The following is a 27,358-nucleotide window of genomic DNA, read 5'->3' as shown; positions in this document are numbered from 1 at the left end:
GGGTTTAGTTGGGGCCTGAAGATGGCAACTCAATGAGGCCTAAACGCTGGGGTGTTTCATGTGGAATGCTCTAACGCCAGCATGGGTGAGGGGGAAAGCAAGGTGGATAAATATTCCGGTTAGCATGGAACGCCAGTTTTGTGAGCAGCCTGGCGTGGTGCAGTATGTCGGGAATATCTGTAGTTGTATAGGCCAGGAGGGATCTCAGATCATCCAATAGGAGCACCAGTACAGCACAAGGTAGGGAGAACCTCACCCAGGGATTCCTGTGTCCAGGAATTAGCTGGAGCAGATCATTTTACCTTTTGTGCTCTCCGACCCCCAGCATGTAACCGTGAAAGGGGCCCATTTCACCATGTAACATCCACAGGTTCGAACCTGAACCGACTCCGAGCGTAAGCACACGGCAGCCGCAGCTGGACAATGGAAATGTGGCTCGATGAGGAACATCGGCCTTCCAAACCTGCGGGGCAGGTTCCAGAATGGAGCCAGCTGCCTCTCTTCGTGGATGTTTCAGTGACGTTTGTGTGGATGTTTGTAACCCAGATGTTATCAAGAGCATGTGCAAAATGGTTATCACTCATTTTCATTTCCTTCAGCCGTGTAAACAAGTCCCGCGAGTGATGCAATTAGTCATAATCAACTCAGTTTCGTGTGAGCTAGCAAGAGATTACAACGGAGCATCTTCTTGGGCCTGGCTCCAGGCAAAAGTCCCATTAATTTCAACAGGAGTCCAGTTGTCTGAACTGTGTGGCTGGTTAGCCTCAGCCGAGTGCCTCGCAGGTAGTCCTGATGTAGGAGTGACCCGCTGTGGATTCAGATCCTTCGAAGTCAGTGTGGAGAACAGTGTAATTGCTACCTAGAGTTGCCAGGTGTCTGGTTTTCACCTGGACTGTCCATTATTCGGGTTCCCTGTCCCGTCCGGTAAAGAAAAAGAAAAAACCGGACACGTGAAACGTCTGGTATTTCCTGTTTCCCTTGGACAGAAGCCTGGCGGGGACAATTTTCCCCTGCTGCGCCTGGCAGGAGTGGGGGAGTGAGGAGTACAGGGCTATTTAAAGGCGCAGTGCTTAACAACTTTGCTCTCCTCCCCCCCCTTTTTTTGCTTGACAACTTTGGTCTCTCTCCTTTTTTTTTCTCAACAGAATTTTTTCCCTGTGTTTTTTTTCAGGGGGGAGGGAGAAGTTGTCCAGTATTTTTTGTTAAACCATCTGGCAATGCTGTCTAGCACAGATGGAAGGGAAGCAAAATGCAGGACAATGTAGCACTTTAAAGACTAACAAGATGGTTTATTAGATGATGAGCTTTCGTGGGCCAGACCCACTTCTTCAGATGGAAGGGAGGCATTTTTCCCTTTACCTTTGCGGTCCATGCTAGGACTTTACTGAACAAACCCCCCTTAGGTTGAATTTCTAAGCAGAGCTGCCACACTACCGCTTAATTTGAAATTGTGCCCCTGCTTTTCATCAGAGTAGCACCAATTCCGAAAGAGTTACTTCGAAATAGCGGTAGTGGGGACGCGCCAGTTCAAAATACCAACTCCCCAGAGTCATTCCAGCGAATGGCTCCCCCGGGTTTCCTGGGGCCCCGAGACTGAGGTAGCGCGTCCACATTAACGGAGCCTGCCTCAGGACTCATTTCGAGGCTTCCTCGTAGTGAGGACGTGCCATTTCGAATGTGTTATAGCGGGAGTTAGGTCGAATGTAGTTATTTCGAAACAGTTTCCTCGTGTAGACGTGGCCGTGTAGTGAGCATCTCTCTGTGAAGAGAGCGGCACGCATCTTGCATGGAGGACGTACGTGGGGGCTAGATGCCACCGTGGCTTCGTGCTCATGCTGCATGGGGCTCGGTTTCACCCTAAACGTTTTCATCGTCTGGTGGAAACCCCCAACCCTTTGTTTTCTCCAAGCACCATGGCTGAGTCATGCCTCGTGCCCTGGAGGGAGAGCCCTTTGCGGGGGCTTTCGGCTCCCTCGCAGGCAGGGCCGCCAGGGGCTTGTTCCAATCCCCGTTCCATCTGGCTGTCTAGCATTCAGGCTCATTCCCCCTGGGGAAGGTCAGGGTGCTATGGCTTTGGCGTGTGCTTCCCCCACCATGAGCCGGGCCTGAGGAATGAGTGGTGGGAGAGGGAGTTGTTTACCCTAGCACTTGCCAAGTTTTCACTGTTTATCTTACTTTAAAGTCAACAGTGTAAAGTTTTAATCTCCTGTGTCATTCAAAGGCCTCCCCGGCTCCTCCTCGGTTTGCGGGGGAAGGGTATTGCCGGGGCCCTTTCTGCTGTTCTGGCTGGGAGTAAGGGGGGGGAGGGAAAATGATTTGGAGCAAGGCAAGGAACAAAGGTGCATGATGATTTCAGGGCCATTATGGGGGGGGGGGCGGACAGCAGGCTGCCCCTAGTAGGCTGTGGGGGCAGCTGAAGGATTCTAGCAGGATGCTGCTAAAATCGACATCCAGTTGTTCTAGTTACTGGCTGGCTGCGACAACTGGCCCTCATTCTGCTGCAGCACTGGGCTCGGTTGCCAGGAGTGGTGCTGGGGGAGGGGAGGGGGCGTTGTGGGGCTATAGCCACCCCAACGTTTGCCATAGCTGTCCAGGTGGTTAAACACGGGAATAAGTTGCCTGGGGAGCTTGTGGAATCTCCATCTCTGGAGATATTTAAGAGCAGGTTGGACAGACACCGGTCAGGGATGGTCTAGATGGTGCTGGGTCCTGCCATGAGAGCAGGGGGCTGGACTTGATGATCTCTTGAGGTCCCTTCCCTTCTGTGATTCTATTCACCCGCGTGGACGGAAAAGATGAGAGGGACTGTCGGTGGCGGGAGAGGTTTCTTAGGGCTTGTCTGCGTTAACCGTACGGGTGTAGCTGAAGTGAGCGAAATCCCTAGCATGGCTGCAACGATCCAGGGATAAAGACACTCCCGGCTTGGGAAGGGAATGAGCAGTACCAGGGCAATGCGACGGCCGCTGCACGCCTAGAACCACGTCGGTAACACATCACACGCCTGTTCGGAACGTCGCTAGACCCTACGACTGAATAGAGACAAAACTAGTTCTACGCGGAGGGCGTGGACGATGGTGAGTGCCTGGCGTTAGCTGAGGGTATTGGGAACAGAACTTGGAACAACAGGATCAGTGAGGCACAGGAATGCCAGGTACCAGACTATATTGGCGTGCGCAAGTAGGTCATGCTGGAGGGGGAGAGGCGGCGGTGTTGGTGGAAGGAAGCATCTTTTCCTACTTAGCTTAGCTTATTTTAAACCCAGTAGGGCTCATTTGGGGGGCACTTTTCCACGGTCTCCCTCCCTGGTATGGCTTGAGGAGGAAGGTGTTTGTGAGCACCCACAAAGCCGCCCCTAAAATATTGGCCAGCAGCCATTTTCATCACTTCTGTATGAGCCAAGCCCTCTGCCCACCGGCCCACGCATGGGGAATACAGTGCTCTGCATTTCCCTGCGCCAGTGCTCACAGGGAACAGACTGTGCTTTCTTGAGCTGTGGGGTGGGGTGGCCCGGCCCGGGTCTGGGGCAATTAAACACCCGGAAGCAACGGCTCCTGAAAATCCCAGGCAGCGGCTGGTAGTGCAGGAGCCTTTTTTACGGGTGGGGCACACATGAAAAATGCAAGCGCTGCTTTACAGGTGTCAGCGCCCACGCCAGCCTGGTGAGCAGGAGGGGGCGAAACGAGGTCACGCTGGCGGTGGGGACGGCGGAGGAGAGAAAAACACGTTCCAGTGGGTGCTCTCTGGTAGCCCAGCTGAGGGGGCCTGGCCTGTTCCTCCCTAGTGAGCCAGTTGCAAGGCCTCGTCACCTGGGGGCCAGACAGAAAGTGTCCACCACTTCCTTTTGAGCAGCAGGCGGTATTTATGCAGGTGAGCAGCTGTGCCCGAGAGGGAATGGGCAGGAGAAGGTCACCGTGAGAGAAGGTGGCCGTGAGATGTGTCCTTTCCTGCCAGCCCCAAAGAGCAACTCTCTACAGCGTGCAGTGACTCTCTACAGCGTGCGGTTCCCAAATGGCAGATCCCAACCCGCATCTGGGCGCTCACTTCCCCAGCTGACTTTCTGCCCAGGGACCCACCTGCTTCCTGCATCCTGCTTTAGTGTGACCTCAGCCAGGTTGCTGTTCCAGCTACCACCCCGGCCTTGGCCCCGTCAATCCACCCCCCCACTCCTCCCTGCACGTGTTGTACTTGTTGGCAGAGGGTTGCCGTCAGGCACTCTTGGATTATCACAGAGCGTTTGTACGGAAGGGTAACAACAGGCTAAGTGCACAGTTGTCGTGGTTCAGCGCTGGCCACTTGGATCCAAAGCATAAATAAACTGTCCATGGGAGAAAGTTGGACATGGGGATTTTGATCCAGATAGGCTGGGCTATTAGAGCACAATGCTACTTGCTGTAATCACAGGCCAGGTATACACTCCAGGGTGTCCCTGCTTTCAGTCGCCCTGCTATACATCCGTCCCACACTACAGTCGTTGATGCTTGTAGGGACTGATGCGTTACAAGTCCTCCCATTTTCCGCTAAGTCGCGCAAAAAAAACCCCAACCCCAAACAGTTTGTGCAAATGCAAGTTGGCTGCAGGAAATAAATTTCCCGCTATAAGTTGTTTTGCTATCAGTCCTCGTGTTTTGGAACGTATCTTGGGGTACATCTAGACTACAGGCTTTTGTTGACAGCTACTGTCGAGAAAGCTTCTGTCGACAAAGAGTATCTAGACGACATCCAGTTCTGTCGACAAAGCAAGCCGCTTTGTCGACATGACAGTGTAGACGCAAAGGACAGTGTAGGTGCAGTAACGCCTTCTGTTGACAGAACTCTGTCGACAAAAGACGTTATTCCTCGCAGAATGAGGTTTACAGACATCGACACAACTGCTGAGTTTACTCAGCGGCAGTGTAGACGCAGGTATAGCTTTGTCGACAAAAGTCCCCTTTTTTCTGTTTTTCTGTTATGGGGAGGGGTAAATAACACGTCCTTGCTCGTGTTCTCCACAGCATTCATGATTTTTCCCCCTCTTAGCTGCCCCTTTTCGGAGCTGAACAATCCCCGTCTTTTCAGTCTCGCCTCACACGGCTCACGCCTGTAATAATTTGTACTGCCCTTCTCTGGACCTGTTCCAATACGGCTTTTTGCGAAGGGCTGTCACTGTTGGGGGTGTGGGTGTGGGTGTGCCCCAGGTCTGTACAGCAGCAGTGTGACTTTTCTGTTTTACTAGCTAGCCTCTGCCTAATGGTGGCTGCCAGTTGTCTGTCACTGTAGCTGGAACCGATGTTTTCAGAGACACCAGCGTCTTTCCTGAGGGGTAACCGCTCGTTTAGCCCCCAGCTATCACTTTGCATGTCCAGTGGGGACTGTTTTCCAAGCTGCATTACTTTGCACTTAGCAGCACTGAATTTCACCTGTCAGTTTGTTGCCCAGTTTAGCTCTCTGAGCTTGGGACATGGACAGTGAACTACGTCATGGCAGGTAAATGGTCCCCGCACAGTGGCCTATTCGGAGAAGTCCGGCCGAGGGGGAGGCTTTTCAGCTAGCTGCCACCCCCCTTCGCCTGTTCCCCCACAGCTGCCCTGTCACGTCCGCGCCCAGCCCTGCTCTGATGGCAGAGCCACCGGCAGGGCCGCGTTGTGGCTCGGGATGCGCGCGCTGGCGCTCTGAACGCTGCTGCTTGGTAACCGTGACCTCTCCTTATTCTTTTCTTGCAGATGAGCTCACAGTACCTGCACTTTACCCCAGTAGCCCTGAAGTGTGGGGGCCGTACCCTCTGTACCCAGCGGAGTTAGCGCCTGCTCTGCCTCCTCCTGCTTTCACCTACCCCGCTTCACTGCATGCCCAGGTAACGGAGACCACCCGGCCACAACTGCGCTCACTCTCCCACCAGGCCTCTTGCCGCTGGGCCCCTGGGCACACTGTACGACTAACCCCTGCCCGGCTAGCAGACACGACTCCAGGAGACGGATGATCTCACCTCCTCAAGGGCGGGCGGGCGGGGACAGCACCTGCTGCCTGATGTCTCCCAGACACCTCTCTTCCTAACCCTTTCGCTTCCCTTCACACAAAGGGCCCAGGAGGCAGCTGTAGAATCGACTGGGTAGCGTAGAGCCCCGGCCATTGGCTTCTCCCTGGAGATGTGTTCTGGGCACGCTGGCACTCCAGGCTGGTTCTCCGGAAGGCAATTCGTGTGTGGGGGGGGGGTGGCTGTGTGCGTTCGGAGTGGGCCACCTGGAAGGAGTATGCGAGGAGCTAAGCATCTGGGTAGCGGGAGACCCCCGTGGTCTCTGTGACCGCGCCTGTGGGCAGGCCACAGCCCCAGAGGCAGTCCGAGCATTTCGTGGAGGGACAGAGACCCTGTTCCAACGTATTACAGAGTGGCCTGCGTTCCTAAGAGGGTGTGTGGACAGTGCCCGGGAGCGTTCACACTGAGAGAAGCAGTAAGGCCAATCCGAGTGCCGTCTGCGACTCCCTTCTCGTCCACCCCTGGACCCAGCACCATAGAGAGTACTTTATCCTTCCTGTGCCTTTGCAGACAGGACGTGTATTTGCTTCACGTTCTACCTGGTGCACAGATGCTTTGGTGACAGGCTGTGTGTGTGCGTCTAAAACAGACCTAGAGGAAATGCTGCTGTTCAAGCAATGAAACGTTAATGTCTCTTGTTGCCCCACACAGCAGCTTTAAAGGGACGGGCTGGCTGGTGCCCCCTTGCCAACTTGCACCACTGTGGACAAATAGCCATGCTGGGGTGTCCGGCAGGGCTGCAGGCTCGACAAGATGCCCTCCAGCTGGTGTAAAACCCCAGCTCTTCCCTCCTTCCCTCGGCCTAGGAAGGGCGGAGGTCAGTGCTCAGACCATGGCAGTTGCAGAGGGAGGCTCTAAATCAGAGGTAGGAGGCCCAGGGACCGGATGTGGCCTGTGGCTTGCCAGGATCTGGTCCCTGAGGCTTGGGGCGCCCCTCAGCTAAGGGAGCCTGCGCTGACACTCTGGCCCCACTGCCATCTCCCAGTGGGACTGGAGCACACAAAATGTATTAGCCTGGACCATCCCACCCCCCAACCTCTGGTGTGCGAGGCGAATAGTTTCTGCTTCTCAGTCGGGGGCCCATAGTGAGCGTTGTGTGCGGCCCCCGACTGATTTTTCTGTGGATCAGCGGCTCCCGACCCAAAAATGGTTCCCCAGCCCTGCTCTAAATACACACGCTGATGAGCTCTTCTGAAAAACTAGCCCATAACTAATCACTGTGCGCCCCATGGGGGCGATGGGCAGCTTTTGGCTGGTTCTTCGAGTCTCAAGAGCCGGAACAGGACGCCATGATCCGGGGCACAGGCCAGGGCTGACGGCAAGCACAAGCTGCCCCTGGGGACTGCTCCACTGCTTGCTGACTCCGTAACTTAGCAGGCCCTGGAGGGGCCAAAACACTTGACCCTGGATTTCCTGCCCCGTGGCAACTTAACATCCCTGAAGCTGGCTTGCCCAGTGCAGCACTTCCAGCTGCTAAGGCTGGGACCGTGCCTATGGAAACAGAGAGAGTCGACGGAAACGCAGGAACTCCAGCGAGAGCATGAAGAGTTTGAAGCAAAGCGACCACGCCAGGGATGGAAAGGAAAAGGAAGGCTGTGCGGCGAGCCATGTTTTAGTCACCGCTGGGGGCGCGGGCAGCGGGCGAACGCAGCCAAGTGGAAGGCGGAAACGCCACCGCACGTAGGCTCTGGCGCAAGTCACTTTTCTGCTCGTTGACCTGCAGCTGGAGCCCCTAATGGCCCTCGACAGCAGGAGTGCAGTAATTAAAAATTAACCAGCGCGAGCACTAATTAAATATGGATGACGAGTGCTCGCTGTGGGCTTGGCCTGCCACCAGGCTCAGCACGCCTGGCTGCCCCTTGCTCAGCTTGGCATAGCTCCCTCCACAAAGCCACATGTAACTACAGTGTTGTTGGACAGCAGGGATTTGAACCATCCCTGCCTGGATAACTTGCTCTTAAATATCATCAGCGATGGAGATTCCACAGCCTCTCTGGGCAATTTATTCCAGTGTTTAACCACCCTGACAGGAAGCTTTTCTGAATGTTCAAACTAACCCTCTCTTGCTGCCTGTTGCTTCTGGCCTATCCGCAGCAGTGAAGGAAAACAGTTTTCCTCCATGTAACAGCCATTTATGTACTTGAAAACTCTTATGGTCCCCTCGCTTTTCCAAACGAAATCATCCCAATTCCATCAATCTTTGCTCATACGTCATGTTTTCTAGACCTTTGATTATTTTTACTGTGCATCTCTGAACTCCGTCCAGTTTGTCCACATCTTTCCTGAAATGTGGCACCCAGAACTGGACACGATATGCCACTGGAGGCCTAATCAGCGCAGAGTAAAGTGGAAGGAGGACTTCTCATGTCTTGCTCACAACACTCCTGCTAACAGAGCCCAGAATGGATTGCTTTGTTTTCCAGAAGTACTGCTTGGGGGGCTGGCATTTTCCATTCTGTTCCTGTGCAACTGACTCTTCCTTCCTAAGCAGAGGACTTTGAATTTCATGCTCTTTACTGTAGACCAGTGCTCTGGTTTTCCAGATTATTTTGAATTTTAATCCTGTCGTCCAAAGCACTTGCAATCCTTCCCCTTGGTGTTAGCTGCCAACTTTGTAAGTGTACTCGCTCTGCCAGTGGTCCCCACTCTCTTTATACAGGGGCCTGGCAAAACCATTCACAAACTTTGGGTGAACTGGCAACATTTTATTTGCATATTCATTATGCAAATAAAATACCAGCCCACCAAAAGCCCCAGCCCTAACCCCTCGAGCATCCTACCCAGCGCAGATCACTGACCCCAGCATCCTCTGCACCCAACCCGTCCTCCCCCGTGTCAGCCTCCCACCCTCAGAGCCCCCCAGTGCCAGCGCCTCTTAGAGCACCCATCTGCAGAGGCTGCCCTGTTCCCCTCACCTATCCCTGGGCTGCCTCCCAGCTGAGCACTGCTGCCTGGGTCACAGCTGCTCTAAGGATGCTGTGCTGCCCTCCCATTGTGCAGCAAAGTGCTCTTCCGTGTCCAGGAACAGATCCTGGCGCTGGTTGTTTGGCTGAGAGGCGGGGCAGGACACACCCCTCCCAACAGCTGCCGTGGCCTGGCTGTGAGCAGTACGTGGCCTGGCGGTTGGGAATTGCTGCTCTATGCCGTCATCTAGATCATTGATGAAGATATTGAAGCGCCCCTGAGCCAGAGCTAATCTGTTTGGCACCCCGCTTCTAATGCCCTTCCAGCGTGACTGTGGACCACTGAGAACAACCCTCCGAGAACAGGCTTCCAGCCAGTTATTGCATCCACCTTATAGTCCTCCATCGAGGTGGGAGTTCCCTCGTTTAATGAAAGCAGCACACAAGACCCTGTCAAAAGCCTTACTCAAGTCTAGGTATCCCACGTCTACCGCTTCCCCCCATCCACAAGGCTTGTTATCCTGTCAAGGCAAACAACGGCTAAAGCTGCTCAGCAACATTCAGCTAGTATTTAATTCCCAATTAACTTAAATAAGAAAGTTAAATAACGTAGAGCCCTTGAGACCGTTGCAGTGGGGTAGCTGGTGACCTGAAAGCACTTGTGTGGAGGAGAGTTGACTCCAACATTATTTGACAATAGGGTTGCGCAAGCGGCTTTGCTTTAAAAACAAACTTCCGATTTGGCCGCATGTCCATATTTTCAGATACTGCTAATTACAGGAAGAAAGATGCTAAATATTATTGCAGATATGTTCTTGCCTTGTCAAATAGCATTTGGCAGGTAGCATCTGCAGTGTGGCTGAGACACAGGGAAAAAAAGGAAAAAAGTTACTCGGTTAGTGAATTACAAGGGACTACAGATAGCAATGCAATTCTCCCTTCTCTCTCTCTCTCGAGAATTATTTAATAGACACCTTCGGCAAGTCTAACCGTGTGTGAGAGAGCTTTATTGCTCCTTTATCAGCCACTTCACAGCTTTTATTTGTACAGAGTCCTGGGAAATGGAGCAGAGTCAGGGGTAGGTCATGCACAGATGAATGTAAAAGCCAGCACGATCTCTGCACAACTCTTCTGGCACTAACTGAGCAAGTGCTCACTGGTGAAGCATGACTAGGCCGGGTCACTGCTGGAGGAGGAGCCTGACTACACATGCCTACGTGTGGCCCTGGGATGCTGTCGCTCAGTTGTGGACAGGTCTGGTTCTAGCGGGTGTGGTGTCAGAGCATCATGGTCGTTTCTTGCCATTAGAGCTCACATCTAATGTCCCACATTTTAATTGGCAGAATTAGGCATCCCACCTACTCATTTAGGGGTGGAAATCCTTTGCTTCCTCTTGTCTTTAACTGTTGTATAGCGTTGCCGTGTGTTGTCAAAAATCGTCCTTGTGCCAGCATTTCAATTTGTGCAAATGCCTGAAATTCTTCAAGCTGAAGGGCACTTACAGCCGCAGTCGTCGTCATAGAAGGGAAAGCGCCAAAACGTTTGCTGCTATCTCTGGTATTTCTTCACGTAAGCTCCTTTTCAGCATAATGAAAACACAGCTGCAGCCCTAATGGTTTGCAGGGCTAATGGTCAAGAGCTTCTACAGATGCGGCTGGCTACACGATTTCCTAGTGGCGAACAGCTGAGGAGTCGCCGTCTAAGTGAGTACCAGAGCTGCTGAGAGCCCCCAGGAGAGGAATGACAAATTAGTGAAAAACTGTCCCATGCCTCCCTTAATTCCCACCCGGGGGTAAAAACGTTCCCTGACTGCCTGTGGGAAAAGGTAGCTCACATGAGCAGTGTGGCTGGGCCCATGGCAAACCAGAGCAGAAGCTTGGGCCCGTGTGACTGGGAGGTGAAGGGGCCGCGTCTGTGCCCGTGCTCCCACCCAGTACTTTGCTGATTTGTATTCACTAAGCAACCGACTGTCCTGACACTGGAGCCTTTCCTGGGGCTATTACCAATCGCGCAGGCCCTGGCCACACTCCCAGGGCGAGCGCCTCACGCCCGCCCTTATGCCAATTAGAAAGGCCAGTGCCATAACGGGGCCTCAACAGCCCTACGTCGGGGGGCAAGGAGCCCCAGTGATGCCCGGTGTAGGGGACATGCTGAGGGCAGAAGAGAGGTGCCGGGTGCACGACATGGGCTCCCAGCAGTGCTGCAGTAATTAGCAGCTGCCATAATTAGCGACCCACATGCAGGCTGGGGCAGAAGTTGCGCACCCCCCTCGGAGGCTGGGTGGTCAGAGCTGCACGGCATGGCACCCCCGCTAGGTAAAAGAGCCACCGGCCTGTCCCATGCAGGGACACTGCAGGGTGCTTAAAGGCAGCCAAGTCCCACACAAGAACAGCTGGCTTCTAGCCACTCACTCAGGGCTAGCACGTACCCAGGGCGAGACCCCTTTCTGTTGCTGCTAGGTCCCAAGATGAGCGTGGTGGAAGAGAGCTGTCACAGGCACAGCCGTGGGACTCAGCCAGGAGCCTGCCTCGTCACCCTTTCCGCCCTGCCTCGCTGTAAAACACCATCTGCTCTTCAGCCGTTTGGGTCCCCGCGTGGCACCGACCTCCACCCACTACGCCCAGACACTTGACAGCAGTTACACACCGTTATCCTCCCCGCGGCAGTCGCAAGCCCCCTCCCAGCAAGGCAACCAGCTCTGCTCTTGAATTCCTGGACTCAGAGGCAGCAAGCCATAAGTCAGGGGGAGGTCCCCCCCCAATATTGCAGGGGGGCCCAGGCAGTGCCCGCGAAGCTCAGTAGCCGTTAAACAAATTGCATCTCCTTTCAGCCCAGACTTTTCTACCAAGCAGCCAGCCAAGCTCCCATTTCCTCTGCTGCTTCACACGCAGCCATGACCTCACCCTCTGGGGAGCAAGGCCAGGCAGAGGAGAGACGCGATGGCAATAACCCTAGCTCCAGACGCCGGGTGCCCTGTCTGAATGTTTGACTGGCACTCGGGTTTCCCTCAGCACGGATACGGCTGCTGTTTAGGAGCCAGGCAGCATGAGCTGCTGTTTGTTTCCAGTGAGATTGCCTGTGGGGCTGATGGGCATGGGGACTGTGAGGAGCAGCAGAGACCCCATGAGGGAGAATGTGAAGGGAATCGGGAGCCTGATTTAATAGTGGCAAGGACATGGGGCGAGGAGAAGGATGGGATCAAATGGCAATGCCACCGCCTTGGGTGGGGTCGGGAGCAGCCAGCACGAGACAGCTTGGCATCTTGCAAAGGGTTCTGTCCTAGGATTCCAGCACCTGCAGGACACCTGGTGATTTTCCGGGCTGTGCAAGAGCCTCGGGGCTGAGGACACCGTGTCTACGCCCAGAGACGACCATGAACTTCGGCCCCAGCTACATACAGACACTGCCCTGGGGCCTTTCTCCATAAGCGAAAGCACCACAAACAGCAACTGCTTGAGTTGAATATTTTGAAGTCAGGTGGACCAGCTGCCTTGCACCCAGGAGTTGAATGAGAGGCTCTCGGGAACACTGCTATTCATTTTAACAATCCCTGGAACACTGGGAGCATTGCAGCGATTGGAAAATAGCGAATGCTGAGCCGGTATTAATATTAGCACGGTAACTACAGGCCACTTAGCCCGACATCAATCAGTAAAGGCTGGCAGCAGAATTCAGACCAACCAGCACGAGTTTATGGACAACAGGTATTGTCGAACAACCTTGCTATTGGATGCGCTGACAAGATCAGCTGATAAAAGCAATTGTATAACATCATGGATGTAAAATGACAGGCGTGTTAACAGCCAAATGGAGTTTTCGCTTAACGCTATTTTGGAAAGCACTGACTCTGAACAGGATTTGTTAATCCTGGTGTAAACAATCCGAACCAGACTTCATGGTATGGGGTGTGGTCTGAAAGCGAACATGAGCCTGGAATATGTAGGCAGGGGAGTATCAAGCAGGAGACAATGTTACCTGTGTCTGTGACCTCAACAAGACCATTACAGGAGATGGTGTTTGCACTTGGGAAGAAAACCAACCAGACAAGATCTTGATACATCAGAGAGGGCACAGACAATAGCTAGGAAACCAACCTTACAGGAGAGCGCGAAGAAGCTCAAGCTATTTAATTTATCCAAGAGAAGGTTCCAAAGTGACTTAATCAAGGCCTACACGTGAAGACCTCGGATAGTGAAGGTTTCTGCAGTCCTGCAGACAAAGGCAGAACAAGAGCCAATGATTGGGAGCTGGCGCTAGACAAAGTCAGACTTGCTGTTAAAAATGTCTATCTTCTGTCCAGAGTAACTCGTCACTGCAACAACTGATCCAGGGATATGGTGACTTCGCCCTCACATTATGTCTTTAAATTAAGATAGAACTTGGGTTTCAGAGAGACATGCCCCATTTCCACCACCGGGCTGGTTGCAGGACTCCCTGGGGGGAGGGTGTCTCCTCTGTGCTTTGCAGGTGGTTAGGCTAGATCGTCTCATGACCTACGAATCGGTGCCACCTTTCTTGAGCACAACTGCTTCGACTGGCAGAGCAGCTTTCCCCATTTTTCAGGCCAGTGGTTATCAGGATACTTCAGAGTTTACCAATGTTTTTCCAGGCCATCTGCGTCAGGAGAGCGCTCTCAGCGAGATCCGTGGCTTTCACCTGGGCACAAATAGTCAATGCCATGAGCAGAGCAGCCTCCTGACATCTCTGCCCTCCATTGCAGAGGGGCGGCCATGTCAGGTGCTGCACATGGTACCGAGGTTCTTCCGAGTCCCATTATCCCTCAGCGTCTCCTTCCCTTCTGTGCCACTGACCTGCAAGCCAAAAACTGACGCGTGCCAAGGGAGAACAATGAAATATCAAAAGGTGTATTTGGAAATGAATGCACAAAATTGTGGCTCATCATTTGTCCAGGTAATTGCTGCCTATCCAAATGAGCCGTTAGACATCTAGCAGGGTAGTTGCATGCACAAATTGTGTGCGCACAAGTGTGCTTTCAAGTTGGAAATTCCAGCACTCGTGCACAGCAGCCTCACGGGGCAGTCATGAAATCAGCTGGCAGCATCATTATGAAGGTTCAGAACAATGTGGAAGGGTCCCTGAAACCCTCACCTGTTTTACTTCACCAGTGTTTACATCCTGGCATCTCTCAGTGACTCCCTGGCTTCCAGTGACCCAACCACACAGTCCAAATCGTCCCGCATCAGACAGCTACCATAGGCCTTTTCGAAGTCGAAGCGCCGAACTCACCCGAGTGACCTGGTCATCATTTAGCACGAAACCCAGAAAAGCCGGGGCTGGTTGCAAGCTTTATACTTGGAGGGTGAAGCTGTATTAGAAAGTCTGCCTCCACTGCTAGGATTCGGACACAGACTTTCAGACCCTCGAATAGAGGTAAATTGCGCAAGCTACGGCAGCAGGTTTGGATTTTGTCTCGTCCTTCGATTCCCTCCACTGCCTCTGCTTGGGGGCGGTGGGCTCTGTTCTTCACAGCCTGGCCGGGGACAGAGAGCAAGAGGCACACGCTGAGGCAAGACGGGGCCTTCTTCTGATTAGCACAGTCTACTGCAGCAGGCTCGGCGACATGAGGGTAGCGCCTCACACGGCAGAGTCCAGTCCTAATGCAGCCCTTGTGGGACGTGGTGCTCTCTCTCTGAGAGGAAAAGCAACTTTCCAGGCCAACCCTGACAAAATTCTCCGGAGCAGTTTTCAGGGTGTGTTCCCTCTTTCTTCACCCGGTGCTGGAGTAGTGGTGGGTACTCCGTGGGAAGACGCTCCACCCTCGAGGGAGGAGCACCCACCAGCAAAGGAGGGAGAAGCCAGCCTTTTACTAGCTTCTCCAGAGTTCCTCAAGCTTGCAGTCACCTGTACGTGCTACAAGTCAGTTCTGGGCCGGGTGAAAATGATGCCGCCTCCTTGCTCAGCAGATCTGCCCTCTCTGCAGAGCCCGGCTGTAGTCGCTGAACAGGGTGTCCCACTGTCAGTCCCGTGTGCCCTGTGGAGCTAACGGAATCCCTGCCCCCTTGGGCAGCAGGAAAGGGGGTGCGGATGGAGTGCCAGGGAGTTACCGCTCTGCAAACCGACCCAAGACGGTGGGCTTGGCCCGTGGCTACAAGGACAGCAGCACGTGTGTGGCAAGTGACAACGGACCCTGCCCGCTGGCAGGGCGTAGAGTAAAACAGCGAGGGGTCGACTGGCAGATGGATTTGGGCCTAAGCTTTGGTGGGTAGAACCCCTTCATCAGATGCAGCCGACCCACAAAAGCGTCGGCCCAGATCAATCAGTCTCTCTGGTGGTTTTTGCAGCATTGGGCTCTCGGGGGGGCCCCCCCCCCAAGACCTGAGCTCAACATGAGATGGCAGAGCCTCTGTGCTGGTCAGCGGAGCCTGTTTGCAGGCACTCGGCCGATCAGACGAGGTTCCGCAGCGTGGCGGGAGCCTGCGGCAGGGCACGGTGTCGGCAGTCACCCCGAAGGCTGGCGTGACGGGCACCGGGCGGGTCAGCCAGTGCAAAGGGGGCCTCTGCGGTGGTAGAGGCCTTGCTGCTCTCCTTTCCTCTGCTGGCAGGGCAGGGAGGGGCATGGCCGAAGGCAAGGGAGCAAGGCACCACCCCGATGCCTCTTGCTTGGGTCAGCGCTGCCGTCAGGAGGCACGGGCTCTGCAGGGGCCCTTGTGGCACACGGTGGCGGTGGGAAGAGGGGAGCGAGCACAAGATGACCTGTAAGGCGCCGCTCCAACTCAGGGTGCGCAGGTTGGGCACCGGCACAGCTCCGCCCCCCGAGGGAGTGCCGCCTTTGGCCCTTGGGTAAATCAGCCGTGCCACAGGGCTCCACTGGAAACAGTTGCACGCTGTAATGCGGGGTCTGCCACAACTGGGGGGGCGGGTGTTTAGCTCTTGGCCACATTGGCTGAGACCCAGGCTGGGGGCTGGGCAGGAGCTGAGGTGTGGGGGGAGGGCGTTCCAGCTCACGTCTCACTTCTCCTCGCTTTGTCTTTTCAGATGCGCTGGCTCCCTCCCTCCGAGGCTGCTACTCAGGGCTGGAAGTCCCGTCAGTTCTGCTGAACGCTGTGTGAGTGTCTGGCGCGGGCAGCGCTCCTGGCCCCAGTCCCCACAGGGAAGGCATGTCCTGCCACAGTAGCCTTTGTGCCGCTGCTCCTGGCAGTGCTGCAAGGTCCCAGGCATGGGAGGAGCTGTACAAGGAGCACCCGCAGCTGTGGGTGGGCGCCGGAGACCATGGCGGGGGTGTGCGGAGGGCTCATGGTAGCACCATGGTTCCTGTGCCCCATGCGCAGCTGGGACCCCCGGTCACATTCCTGTTGGCACCTGGTAGGAGGCTGTGGGGAGGTACAGAGAGGGCTGTGCATGGGCAGGGGCTTGCAGTGCTCAACACTTCTGTCATGAGGAGTCCCTTGTGGGGTCTGTTCACCCCGCGTGCCCACCGCAGGCCCTGCCCTGTTGAGGGGCACCCCACACGCTGCTGCCCTGGTCAATGGCTGACATATTTGGGCAGCCCTTCATGTAGTTTTCCAGCTCGGGGGGGAGAGAACGACAGGAGAAGAGATTTTCCCTGCCAATGGCCCCAGCATCCAAGGCAGCCTACCTGAGATACCAATACCCATTTCAGCAATACTGCACCATAGTGTGCTGGAAAATGGCTCCCCTCTCCCCACACCTCCACTGCTAAGGAAGCACGGCGCACATTTCATTGAGAGACAGAGCCACCGTGAACGCTCTGGGGGGATACAGCCCAGACTCATGCAGAGTCGCATAAATCTTCCGGAGCAGCTCTAGTGGGATGGAGACCACCAACGCCACCCTGCTGAAGATCCTTGCATGAGCACACAGCGATCTCTGCTTGTGACACCAGCGAGACCAGGGCTGCTTACGGTGTCCAAAGGCTGCTGACAAATTGGAGAGGGTTCACAGAAGAGCCCCAGGACTGATGTACCGTCAGCGAGATACTGAAACAGCTCAGGCGTGTGTGCGCATTCCCGAGGAGGCGGAGGAGTACCTGCTCGGGGAGGCACCTGCTGAGAGCTGGGGGCTCTAACCTTAAGGCAGAACGAGAATCTGAAGCTTGGCAGCTCGGACTAGAAGGAAGGCGCAAGTGTTGAACAGCGACAGGGATTGCCTGCTGTAACAAACCACCGAGGGGCAGGCGGATTCTCCATCACTTGACGTCTGGCTGCTCTCCTAAAATACGTGCTCTGGTGCAAACAGAGAGGTGGTCAGGCTAGGAGACCATTTCAAAATCTCTGACTCTACGTCTGCATGCAGAATGCGGCTTGGACAGACTCTGCAAAGGAAGCCAGGAGGCTCCATTGTCCCTGAAATGCCTGGATCCTTCCTTCCCCTTTACATCATCCCTGACCAAAGACAACCAGCGTGTCTTATTAAAAGTTAATGAAAACTCTCTTGGAGCCGATCAGACCAGTGCCCACAAATGAAAACCACATGTGGTTCCTTGAGCACAGGGGGGACTTGATTTTCTTATACCAGCGTTGTCTTTTGATGCTGTCAGGCTTGGAAGAGCAGTCAGAGTCTGCAAATATTGCAGCCAGTGGTGGGTAAATAAACGGTGGAAATTAAAACCGAGAAGGGAGACGACCAGGCCAGTAGTAATTGCTGGTGCCTCTACCCAGCTGTTCCCAGGTTTCAGCCTCTTTCACAGCACGTCAGCCTAAGCTCCTAGCAAGTCAGCTCAGATCGAAGGGTTCAGCAGTCGTCTCACCAGACACGTCCAGGTCACCCAGCGCTGCCAGCTCCTGGAGTCTGGGCGGAGCGTCCCGCCCAGTGATCCTGTGCTGCAGCCCCTCCAGGACTTGTGCTTCTCCCGGGGCCGTGGAGCGCTACCCTCGCATTCTGCCTTCTGTATCCTCCGGCAGCTCTCAGGCACCAGCTGGAACTAGACAAGCAGCCATGCCCAGGGCCCTGCTCCGGCTTCAGGGCTCTGTTTAGTGTCTTCACACACAGGACAGACAAGTGTGCGAAAAGCCACACAAGTGACGGTCCGGTTTCAAGTCTGGTTACAGCTCGGGCCCTCTCTGATCCTGCAGCTGCCTGCTGTGGTTACCAGCCCCTCTTCCAGGCTTTCCCCCTTTAGATTGGCCAGCTGAGTTTGGGACAAACATGAGGTGCTGATGGGCTGCTTCCCCACATCAGTCTGCTAGCTCTCCCGGTCGCACCCCCTCCCACTTTTGGGTTGCCCGAAGGAGCAGACGGCCCTGGTACAACGGGCAACTCTCTGTCCCTTTTGTTCCTGGATGGTCTTCCTCAGATCATGGGGCCTTCGTTCCCTGTCCAGCGCCCGACGCAAGGACCAATCCAAGGCAGTTTACAACACTGTTGACTCACAAGCTCCTTCCAGACTCAATCCCAGCATGCCCACAAGGCAGGATAGCACTCCTGCAGGGGCCTCCCTGCGCGACACAGGGTAAGCAGCAGCCTATGCCCTGAAGAGCTTACAAGCCAGCCAGCCTACACGGCCATGGCAGTGACAGATGAAATGCCAGTGGCAAAGGCACATGTTGGGAGGTACTTTTAAACCAAATCGCTCCAAACCCACCTACCCCTTCCCATCATCTAGCTGCACCTTCCAAAAAACCCTCCTGGCCTGCCCCACAGAAATGAACAAGAGGGGCTGTCCCTGTCCCCCCACTCACTTGTAATATGCAGGTGCGGGTCCTGTGCCCCAGTGAGACATCAAAGCTCAGCAGCTGGACAGATTGCAGAACAGCTGGCGAGATGCTGCCACTCCCAGTCCCGGCCTGCCCCCGCCCACCTGTAGCTGTAGCTTGGCTCTTCTCAGGCCTGCTCAGCCAGCTGGAGCCCTGGGAACAGATCAGAACTGGCACTGCTGGAACGAGCCCCACTTGGCAAAGGCCCACGTCTCTTAGCGGATACCTCAATTTATGGCTGTCGCATTTAAGCCTCCACGGCCTGGTACTTTGTAGAAAAGAACACAGTGTCCCGGGGCTATTTCCATCCCTGCCCGTTCGAAAGGGATGCATGAAGAATTGGGTTTGAATGCTCGGGAAGCAGCCTGAATGCTCGCCCCTGCACTGCTGGTCGGAACGGACCCAAAGTCGTATTTGGGAACGGGGTACTAGCAGTTCCCTTGCCGCCCTCCAGCAGCTGTGGCACGACCTGACCCAGAAGAGAAAAGCCCCTGCACTTCACCGGAGGGAGCCCGTCTCCTTCCGCACACAAGGGGCAGAGAGAAACAGCAGCCTGGTGATGGGGTGCGGGCAGGACAGCTGCGGATGCCCTCGGCACAGAGGCCCAAATTGCCATTCAAAGCGAGCAATAGCGGTAAATGTCCAGACTCTGCAGGCCGCCTCCATGGGGAGCCCTCTCCAGTCCCGGCTCCCTCCTCTTGCTGCGCTGCCCAGGAGACAGCGACTTGACGTTCCACTTGTCGCTCTCTCCCACTTCGTCCTGGGGGAGGCTCCTCTGTGTCCTACTGACCCGGAGTCACAGCTGCTCCTCCTGGGCTCAGCTTGTTGATTTGTACCTCAGTTGTGTAGCCACTGATGGTTTCTGGGGAGAGGCTGCCCGAGGTTTGCACTGTGACAGGGCGGCTGGGCTCACTGCTGTGTTTGATCTGGCCAGCGACTCGTGTTCCATACTGGTCCAGTGTCCCGTGCTTGTGGCCAGGGTGTGAGGATTGGCAGGCCCAGGACAGATGCTGCTGGCAGGCCTCTGGGTTTAGAGCTTGCTCCTCTAACGCTGTGAGCTGGGCAGCGTTGCTGCTGTGAGGTGTCTGGCTAGCAGGCGGGAGCTGCAGGGGTTGCGCACATCTGAAAACTACGCTCCACCAAGGCATAAAAATCACTTTTCTGTCTGAACATCATGTGCCTGCTGTTATCACAAAACAGCAAACCCTGAAAAGCAGCAAAGCACCATCTGCAGCAAAGCTTCCCCCTGCAGCCACTGTGCACACAGTCCATTTCAAGGTGGCCTTTTTGTCTGTCTCACACACACTGGCATCACTGCCCGACACAGCACAGCACATGCTCCCCCTCAGTATTCGAGCAGCCCTCACCACAGCTACAGAGTTAAACTGCAGGCATGGCCATGAGGCGTGTGCACAGAAAGACTGAGAAAGGGATATTGGGGGAGGAGGAGGGAGGGAGAGAGTCCAAACAAGATGCACAAAAAGACACAATCCAACAATAGAGGAAGAAAACCATACTGGTTAAAGAACTGACCTGGTTTAGAGGGGAAAGAAAGGCAAGTGTCAAAAATAAAAATACATTACAGTGGCAGGAGGGGGAAGTTGGTAGTAATGACTAGGAATTGTAAAAAAATGATCAGGGAAGCCACGGGATACTAGGAGAAATCACGGCCAGTAGCATTAAGGACAATAAGATGAGATTTTTAAGTATATTCGAAACAAAAAGAATTCTAGACCATTTTTAGATCAAAACAGTAGCCATAATAAGAATGCATAAAAAAGAAGTTCAAGAAATATATCCATTCTGTAGTTGGGAAAAAACAGATGTAGTCAAATCATAGAATACTGTACTATTATAATGAATAAACAATTAAAGGAGGAGAATATAATGAATACCAAGCAATATGGATTTAAGGAAAATAGATCCTGTCAAACTGATTGATTCCTGTTTTTGATGAGATCACAATTTTGGTTAAGGTAACACTGTTGCTGTAATCGTAGACCCAGCAGGGCATTTTGATTCAAAAGCTAGAATAAAACCTTTACCTGGCTGACAAGCCTCAACATCTAATAGTAAGCACTGAATTATCCTCAAGTGGGACTGTGTCTAGTGGGGTCTTTCAGGGATCACTTCTTGGCCCTACACTTTTAACCCATGACCTTGAAGAAAATATATAACCAACTCTGATCAAGTTGGCATACATTGGGGGGAGTGGGATAAACACAGAGGACAAGTCCCTGAATCAGATCTATCTAGATTGCTGGGTATGTCGGGTGCAAGCAGTGTGCTTTTAATATGGCTAAATCTAACTGCGTACATCTAGGAACAAAGGATGTGGGCCATACTTACAAGATGGAGGAGTCTGTCCTGGATAGCAGTGAGGGTCGTGCTGGGTAATCAGCTAAACATCAGCTCTCCGCGGGATACTGTGGCCGAGGGAATTCATGTCATCTTGGAACATCCATACAAGGGAAGCTTAGGCAGAGTCAGAGAGGTTACTTACCTCTTCATTTGGCACTAGTTTGACTGCGGCTGGAACCTGTGTCCAGTTCTGGGCCCACAGTTCCAGAAGGACGTTGATACATTGGAGAGGGGTCGGAGAAGAGCTCCAAGAAGAATTCATGGCAAACATGCCTTCCAGTGACCACTTCAAAGTGCTCAATGTATTGATTTTAATAGAGAGGTTCAGGGATGACTTAGATCACTGGTTATAAGCGCCTACCTGGGGGAACCAAAGTTCAATAATGTGCTTCGCAATCTGGCAGAGAAAGATCTAGGAGGAACCAACGGCTGGACGTTGACGCCAGACAGACTGAGATGGGAAATCGTGTCCATTTTTAATAATGAGGGAAATTTGAAACCGTTTACTGAGGTTGTGATGGATTCTCCATCTCTGGCAGTTTTTCAGTGAAGGGGGATGTTTTTCTGACAGCGCTCCTTGGGAATTGCTTAGATGTCCTACAGGACATTCTGTGGCCCCTGTTTTCCAGCCAGTCGGCCAGGATTATCACCATGGCCCTCCTAAGTCTGGGAGTCTGCTTCTCAGTTGGAGGCCACCTCAGTGAGGGGTTGGGTTCTTTTGCTTCTCACTTGTGTGCTACCCCCGACTGATTTTTCTGTGGGTCAGCAGCCCCTGACCCAAAAAAGGTTCCTCATCCCTGCCTTAGAGACTAACAGAAATATACAGGATTATGAGCTTTTGTGGGTAAAAGCCACTTCACCAGATGAGTTGGCGTGGAAATAACAGAATCCAAAGGGGGGGAGGGGTGTGTGTGTGTGTGTGTATAACCTGCCAACTCTAGGTCCTGTGTTAATGAAGCTAAGTTAAGGGGGCTGGCTGTGTCCCATTCATAGTTTTTGATGTGAAAATGTGAATGTGAAAGGCAGGGGAAATTGGCTTTGTCGTGCGTTAATCAGTTAATATCTTATTCAAGCCCAGTGTGGAAACAGTCAGTGTAGTATGAATGGCAACAAGTTCATTGTTATTTGGTGCTCCTCCTCTTGGATTTCCAGACTCAGGGTCAATTCAGGGACACACATGGTTCCCCTGCAGTTTCTGACTGTTTTTTCCTCTCACAGGTATCAGGTGTGTGATGGTGGCTACAATCAGTCTTGTGGGTATTAATGGAGCCTTTGATGAACATGGCTACTGGTTTCTCGTGCCTGCCTGCAAAACTACAGTGTGCTGGTAAGTTAGAGACAGTCGTGAAACCACACTCTGCTTTGGAGATGAAACTCTCCTGGCAGCAAACAAGCAGGGTCAGTTTGTTCACCCCCTAAGCTGCAGTGGTGCTTCCAGTCAGAACGTGGGAGTAGTAGTGTCTCGGGTCTGCCCTGTGGATGTAGCGTCCAGTGCAGTGAATCATGGGACTGGCACTTCACCGGGCTTCTGCTTCAGTGTGGCAAACAGCACAGAGGCAGTAGCAGGGGCCCGGAGAGGAGATACACTCCATTAGCTCATGTGCTGGGCGCTGAGCTGGACAGCCACCTGTCTGCCATGCAAAGCACTTTGCAGCTGTATTTTAAAGGAGGAGGCTGTACAGGAAGGATGGGCAACACCTAAACCCAAATGGAACCCTACCGTTGGCATGGAAAATTAAAAAGGCAGTAGAGGATGTTTAAAACTAGGGGCTGGAGAAAACCTACAGATGGGGAGGCGCTCACAGTTCGGACAGAGCTACCCTTTGGGAAGACTCTATTAAATAGGGATTCTGTACAGTCTGCTAAAGCAGAGAGGATAGAAGCTGATGAAGTGTAAGTCACCACTGAAGAGAAAGTTGTTTGAAAAAAGAATCCTATTAAAGAGTAAAAGAGTTACATCACATGACAACTCAGCAGCAACACAGTGCTTCTGTACAAATGCTACACGTCTCGATACTAAGACGGGTGAACTTCACCAGCTGGCACTAAATGAGAATGGCGTTAGAAGAGGCATCACCAAAACTTGGTGACATTGATGATAATCTACATGACAGAGTAATACCAGGGGAAGAGTAAGAAATAAGTCATGTTGGTGGGAGAGTTCCCACTATATGGAAAGGAAGAATACATAGTGTCAAATGCAGTAAACCTCTTAAATGAATGAAACTGCATCACAGAACCGCTATAGAAATTCCAGGCTTGAATAATAAAGAGTACAGCAGGAGGAGTATACTACAGACTACCTCACCAGGACTGTGATGGAGTCTGAATGATCAAGGAGATGAGAGGCTAAAAAATATTGAACACTCAGTAATTAATACTGGCTGATTTCAACTGTCCCCACATTACTGGCTCTGTATCACACCACAGGATGGGATGCAAAGGTAACATTTCTAGATCCCAGCAATGACTGTGTCTTGGGGCAGCTGGTGTTGGAACCCATAAGGGGAGAGGCAGTTCTTGATTTAGTCCTGAGTGGTCCACAGCATTTGGGCCAAGACGCAGATATGTTAATAATAACCACAATGTACATTTACCACCCTGGGGGGAGGGAAAATATGAGAAAAGATTAAAAGACTGGGAATACTCAGCATAGAAAAGAAACAGTTAAGCAGACAATGCTAGAGCTTTATACATTCACAATAGGTATAAAGAAAAAGGAAGTGTTGTTTACCTTTTCACGTAACACACGAGCCAGAGACTATCCAATCAAATCAATAGGCAGCAAGTTTAAAACAAAACTTGGTCTTCGAGTGTATGTGTCTATTATATGGTAATACCTTCCCTCTCTACCAGCCTTCTATTCCCTGTACATAAGTACACCCCTCCCCCCAACATACCCATGTCTTCATTTACAAATATTCTCTCCCTGTTACAGGTGCCCAGAGAGCTCATTCATTTAGATATGTTTGACAGCTCTTCAGACACATACTACTGGCATGCAGATGCATGGAAGCATTCTTCAAATGGAGTTACTTTTAATCTCCCCCATTCCAAGATCTCAAACTCCTTTCTAACACACATTCCTCTCCATTGTTGCAGGCTTGAAAAACCTCACACAAGTTTTGATTCCTTCAAGACTTTGCCACAGCCTCTATCACACATCTGCTCTCATAGAAGAAAAAAAAGCATACAAAATAACGTTTTCCTTTTCTACACTGTATTATTGTAAGGAAGAGAGTGTTACTTGTGAAAGCATGGTTGGACTGTCATTGCTGTAGAGTTTGAAAAGTATTTTCAAACAAGAACATAAAAAAAACCAACCATCAAAGCAAAAAGAGCAAGTATTTTTATACTAAATATGCGTGTAGCAATCTTAATGCTGGGATGGATCACAGTTTTTGTGCTTGACTTTTGAATGCGTGCAATTAAGATTCTCTTTTTTTTTTCTTTTTTCTAAGCTGCATGTTTCAAGACATGTTTTTAAATCTCGTTCAAATTTAAAGAAGTGTCTTGTTAGTTTTATAGACCTGGTTCTCGGCGAGAGCCGAGTTAAAATGTGCTGAACTACAGATCTGAGTGTATTTACAGTATTAGGGTTTTAGTCCCAAGTGTACCATATTCTTTCAGGCAGGACAATCAGAAAACAACTTAGTATACTTTTTCTACCTTACGGGTACAGTTCCAGCTTGCTGCATGAGGCTTTAGTATAGCAGAGAGCTGGAAAAAGCCATGCATGGAGACTGCTATGAACGAGAACTTTCTCTGTGCTTACTGCATGCACAGTTACATTTGCTGGCTCACATCTTTTCAGGGGCAGGGAGGGCTGGTTCCAGTAACTGCTTGAAATTTGTATTGGCAATGTAAACTGTTTGTAATGGGGAAAAATTGGCCCCAATTCAGCAACACACTCAAGAACGTGCTAGAGTCTAGTTGAAGTTAATAAGTGCATACTTAGTTATGCTTCAGTGCTGTGTTGAATTGTGGCCTTCTAAATAGTTTATTCCTGTCCAGCTCCTTGTTATCTAGGTAATATACTGGTATTTTTCAATGAAAAAGTGAAGCCAAGAAGGGAGGCTTTGGCATTTTCTGCTAACTCTGTTCTTTACTACAGTCATGATCCTGAAGCAATATTTGTGATGTTTACTGAGAATACTGTATTAGCAACAAGAAGCTTATTTTAACAGTACATTCCTTTTCCCTATTGCTTTTCCCTTTGCATAGGAATAATATAAAAATGAGTTCTTGTTTTCTTGACCACTCTCCCATAATGCTGTGCTGCAGACTGTACTGACTGGTTCAAGAAGGACCTGACTATTGACAAGTTTTGTGAAAGCGTGCTCACAAGTTCCCCCATAGTTTTGGTCAGATTGTGCTGAACACCTAGTGATGTCAGTGTTTTTATAACAACACAATAGTTTTTTGTGGAAATGCAGATGTCGAGAATTCTTCATTCCTAAAACCACAATAGTAGTTGAAGGCAGAAAACAGAAAAATACCAATTCTACCTTGAGAGAACAAATTAAATTCTACTACACATGTTTAAAGAAATCTAAACAGAAGGGTCTAACCATTCTAACCAATAGACTAGTTCTTTAGAAAACTGATTTTCTGTACTTGTTTTGGGAAATAGGGGAAAGAAACATCCATTGTCTACTCTGCTTTTTTGAAATATGTTTAAAGGTACTTTTCTATTGTAATTTTTAAAAAATAAAACTATTATTATAACATATCACAGCTTTGGGTGTTGATTTACTTATGGCAGGATGGCCAGTCCACGTACATCATGGAGGTCATGTTTTTAAAATGGTTATGGACTGATTTTTAAGGCCCATTTGGCTTGGCTGTGATGTGATTTCCCATTGTGTTAGCCGTGGTAAATGCATAGACACATACACTAAGGGCCAGCTTCAAAGGCCTAAACACTCACAGAAAGCATGTGAAGGACTCTCTAAACTGATGTTTAGGGCACTATTTGGCTCTACTCCAGTGACTATTTCAGTAGTCACACAAAGTGGAGCATCATCCACAGGAGTGTTTGAGAAAGCTGCACCCTAGAATACCTGGTAGGCCGGTGGGTAGGGAATTCATGCATGATACAAGAGATCTAGGTTCAAGTCTTTACATCATGACAGCTGGAGGAGGGTCTTCCTCATCCCAGGTGAGTGCCCTAACCAGAAGGCTACAGGCTGAAATCTGAGCACACCTACTCGAGTGGGCAAGATAAGCACGGGAATTGCCACATTCATGAAACCTTCGGGGTTTCGGTGTGAGCAGGCACCGAGCAACGTGACTTAGAAGTCTTTGCATATGCTCGCTGATGGACATTCCTGGTGCATAAAGAGTTAGGTGGCAGCTGAGCAACAGTTTTGAGGACCCACCTTTTGTGCATAGTGCCCTGAACCCCACATATAGCTAGCGCTCGGTGCCTAACTCCACTTGACTGCAGTGGGACTTAGGTAAGAGGCAATTTGGAGAAAACCCACTATGTGTCGACCTGTATCTCCAGGCACATAAATATCAGTAAATATCTGCCCCTAAGGGCCAGATTTTTCAAAAGTGCCCAGCAGTTCCCTCTGAGAAAAGCAACTTGGGAGTGTTCCCCCGGGAGCCAAACACATTTCAAACACTGGCCGTAAATCTGCACCAGAATTTGCTCTTATAAAAGGGATTGACAACGGCTGTGTCCCTATGTGCTCCACCAGGCTCTAAGATGCTTAAAACAACATACTGCTGAAAAGAGCCATCTTGGTGAAAGAGCCTTGAGACCCACAGCACAAATTTGGCATGCCACAAAACAGATTAAAACGTGGCCTGCGCCTGTGGGGAAAGCACTGCGCGTGCCACATTACAGACGGACTTGAGAATCAGGATCTGGGAAGCTATTCTCACTGTAACACACTAAGGAAGCCCCAAGGTGAACAGGAGAGTTACCATTCAGAAGAGAATTTTTGGCAGACACAGAGCAGGAGGTTAGGCATGTCATTAGACTAGAGCAAAGTACAAGTCACATGAGGTAAAACTGCTAATTCTATAGGAGGGGTAACCAGCTTAGGTAGTCGACTGGCACTGGCTGTTCCAATGCCTGGCATTGCAAGAGCTCATATGCCTCACATTTAATAAAACCTAACATCTCCATGGGTCTCCACAAGCAAGAGTGGTATTGAAAGACCAAGGGAACCCATTGCGGAACTGCTGGAATGTCCTACACCCGTGTTTCTGAACCCCTATGGGGTACTTGAGAGACTTCGGGGGGGGAGGGGTAACGTCAACACAACTGAAATTTGGAGAAAACTGAATTTTTGTTTTAAGTTTTATAGCGCTTTATTATTTTTGTACTTTTGACACCCAAACATTTCATCGCCCGCCTGGCTATGATTAAGTTGTTTAAACAAATGTGTTGCAATGGT

At 51.6% G+C, this 27,358-nt stretch overlaps 1 protein-coding gene across 4 annotated transcripts in view; it reads left to right on the top strand.

Moving 5' to 3' along the window:
* RBPMS (RNA binding protein, mRNA processing factor) overlaps window positions 1-25,680 on the top strand; it is a 76,204-nt gene extending 50,524 nt beyond the window's left edge. For 2 of the 4 annotated variants that reach the window (XM_075929337.1, XM_075929334.1), the window contains exons 6-9: window positions 5,700-5,830; window positions 15,910-15,979; window positions 22,167-22,275; window positions 24,051-25,680. In XM_075929337.1, the coding sequence (XP_075785452.1) occupies window positions 5,700-5,830; window positions 15,910-15,972 (194 nt within the window). In that variant the 3' untranslated portion in view covers window positions 15,973-15,979; window positions 22,167-22,275; window positions 24,051-25,680. The other 2 variants (XM_075929335.1, XM_075929336.1) reach the window with 2 other exon arrangements.
* The last annotated feature ends 1,678 nt before the right edge of the window (window positions 25,681-27,358 follow it).

Source organism: Pelodiscus sinensis, chromosome 5 (assembly GCF_049634645.1).
Source record: "Pelodiscus sinensis isolate JC-2024 chromosome 5, ASM4963464v1, whole genome shotgun sequence".
Lineage (NCBI taxonomy): Eukaryota > Metazoa > Chordata > Testudines > Trionychidae > Pelodiscus > Pelodiscus sinensis.
The sequence above is the reverse complement of the archived record's forward strand: the minus strand, read 5'-3'. Positions and strand labels throughout refer to the sequence as shown.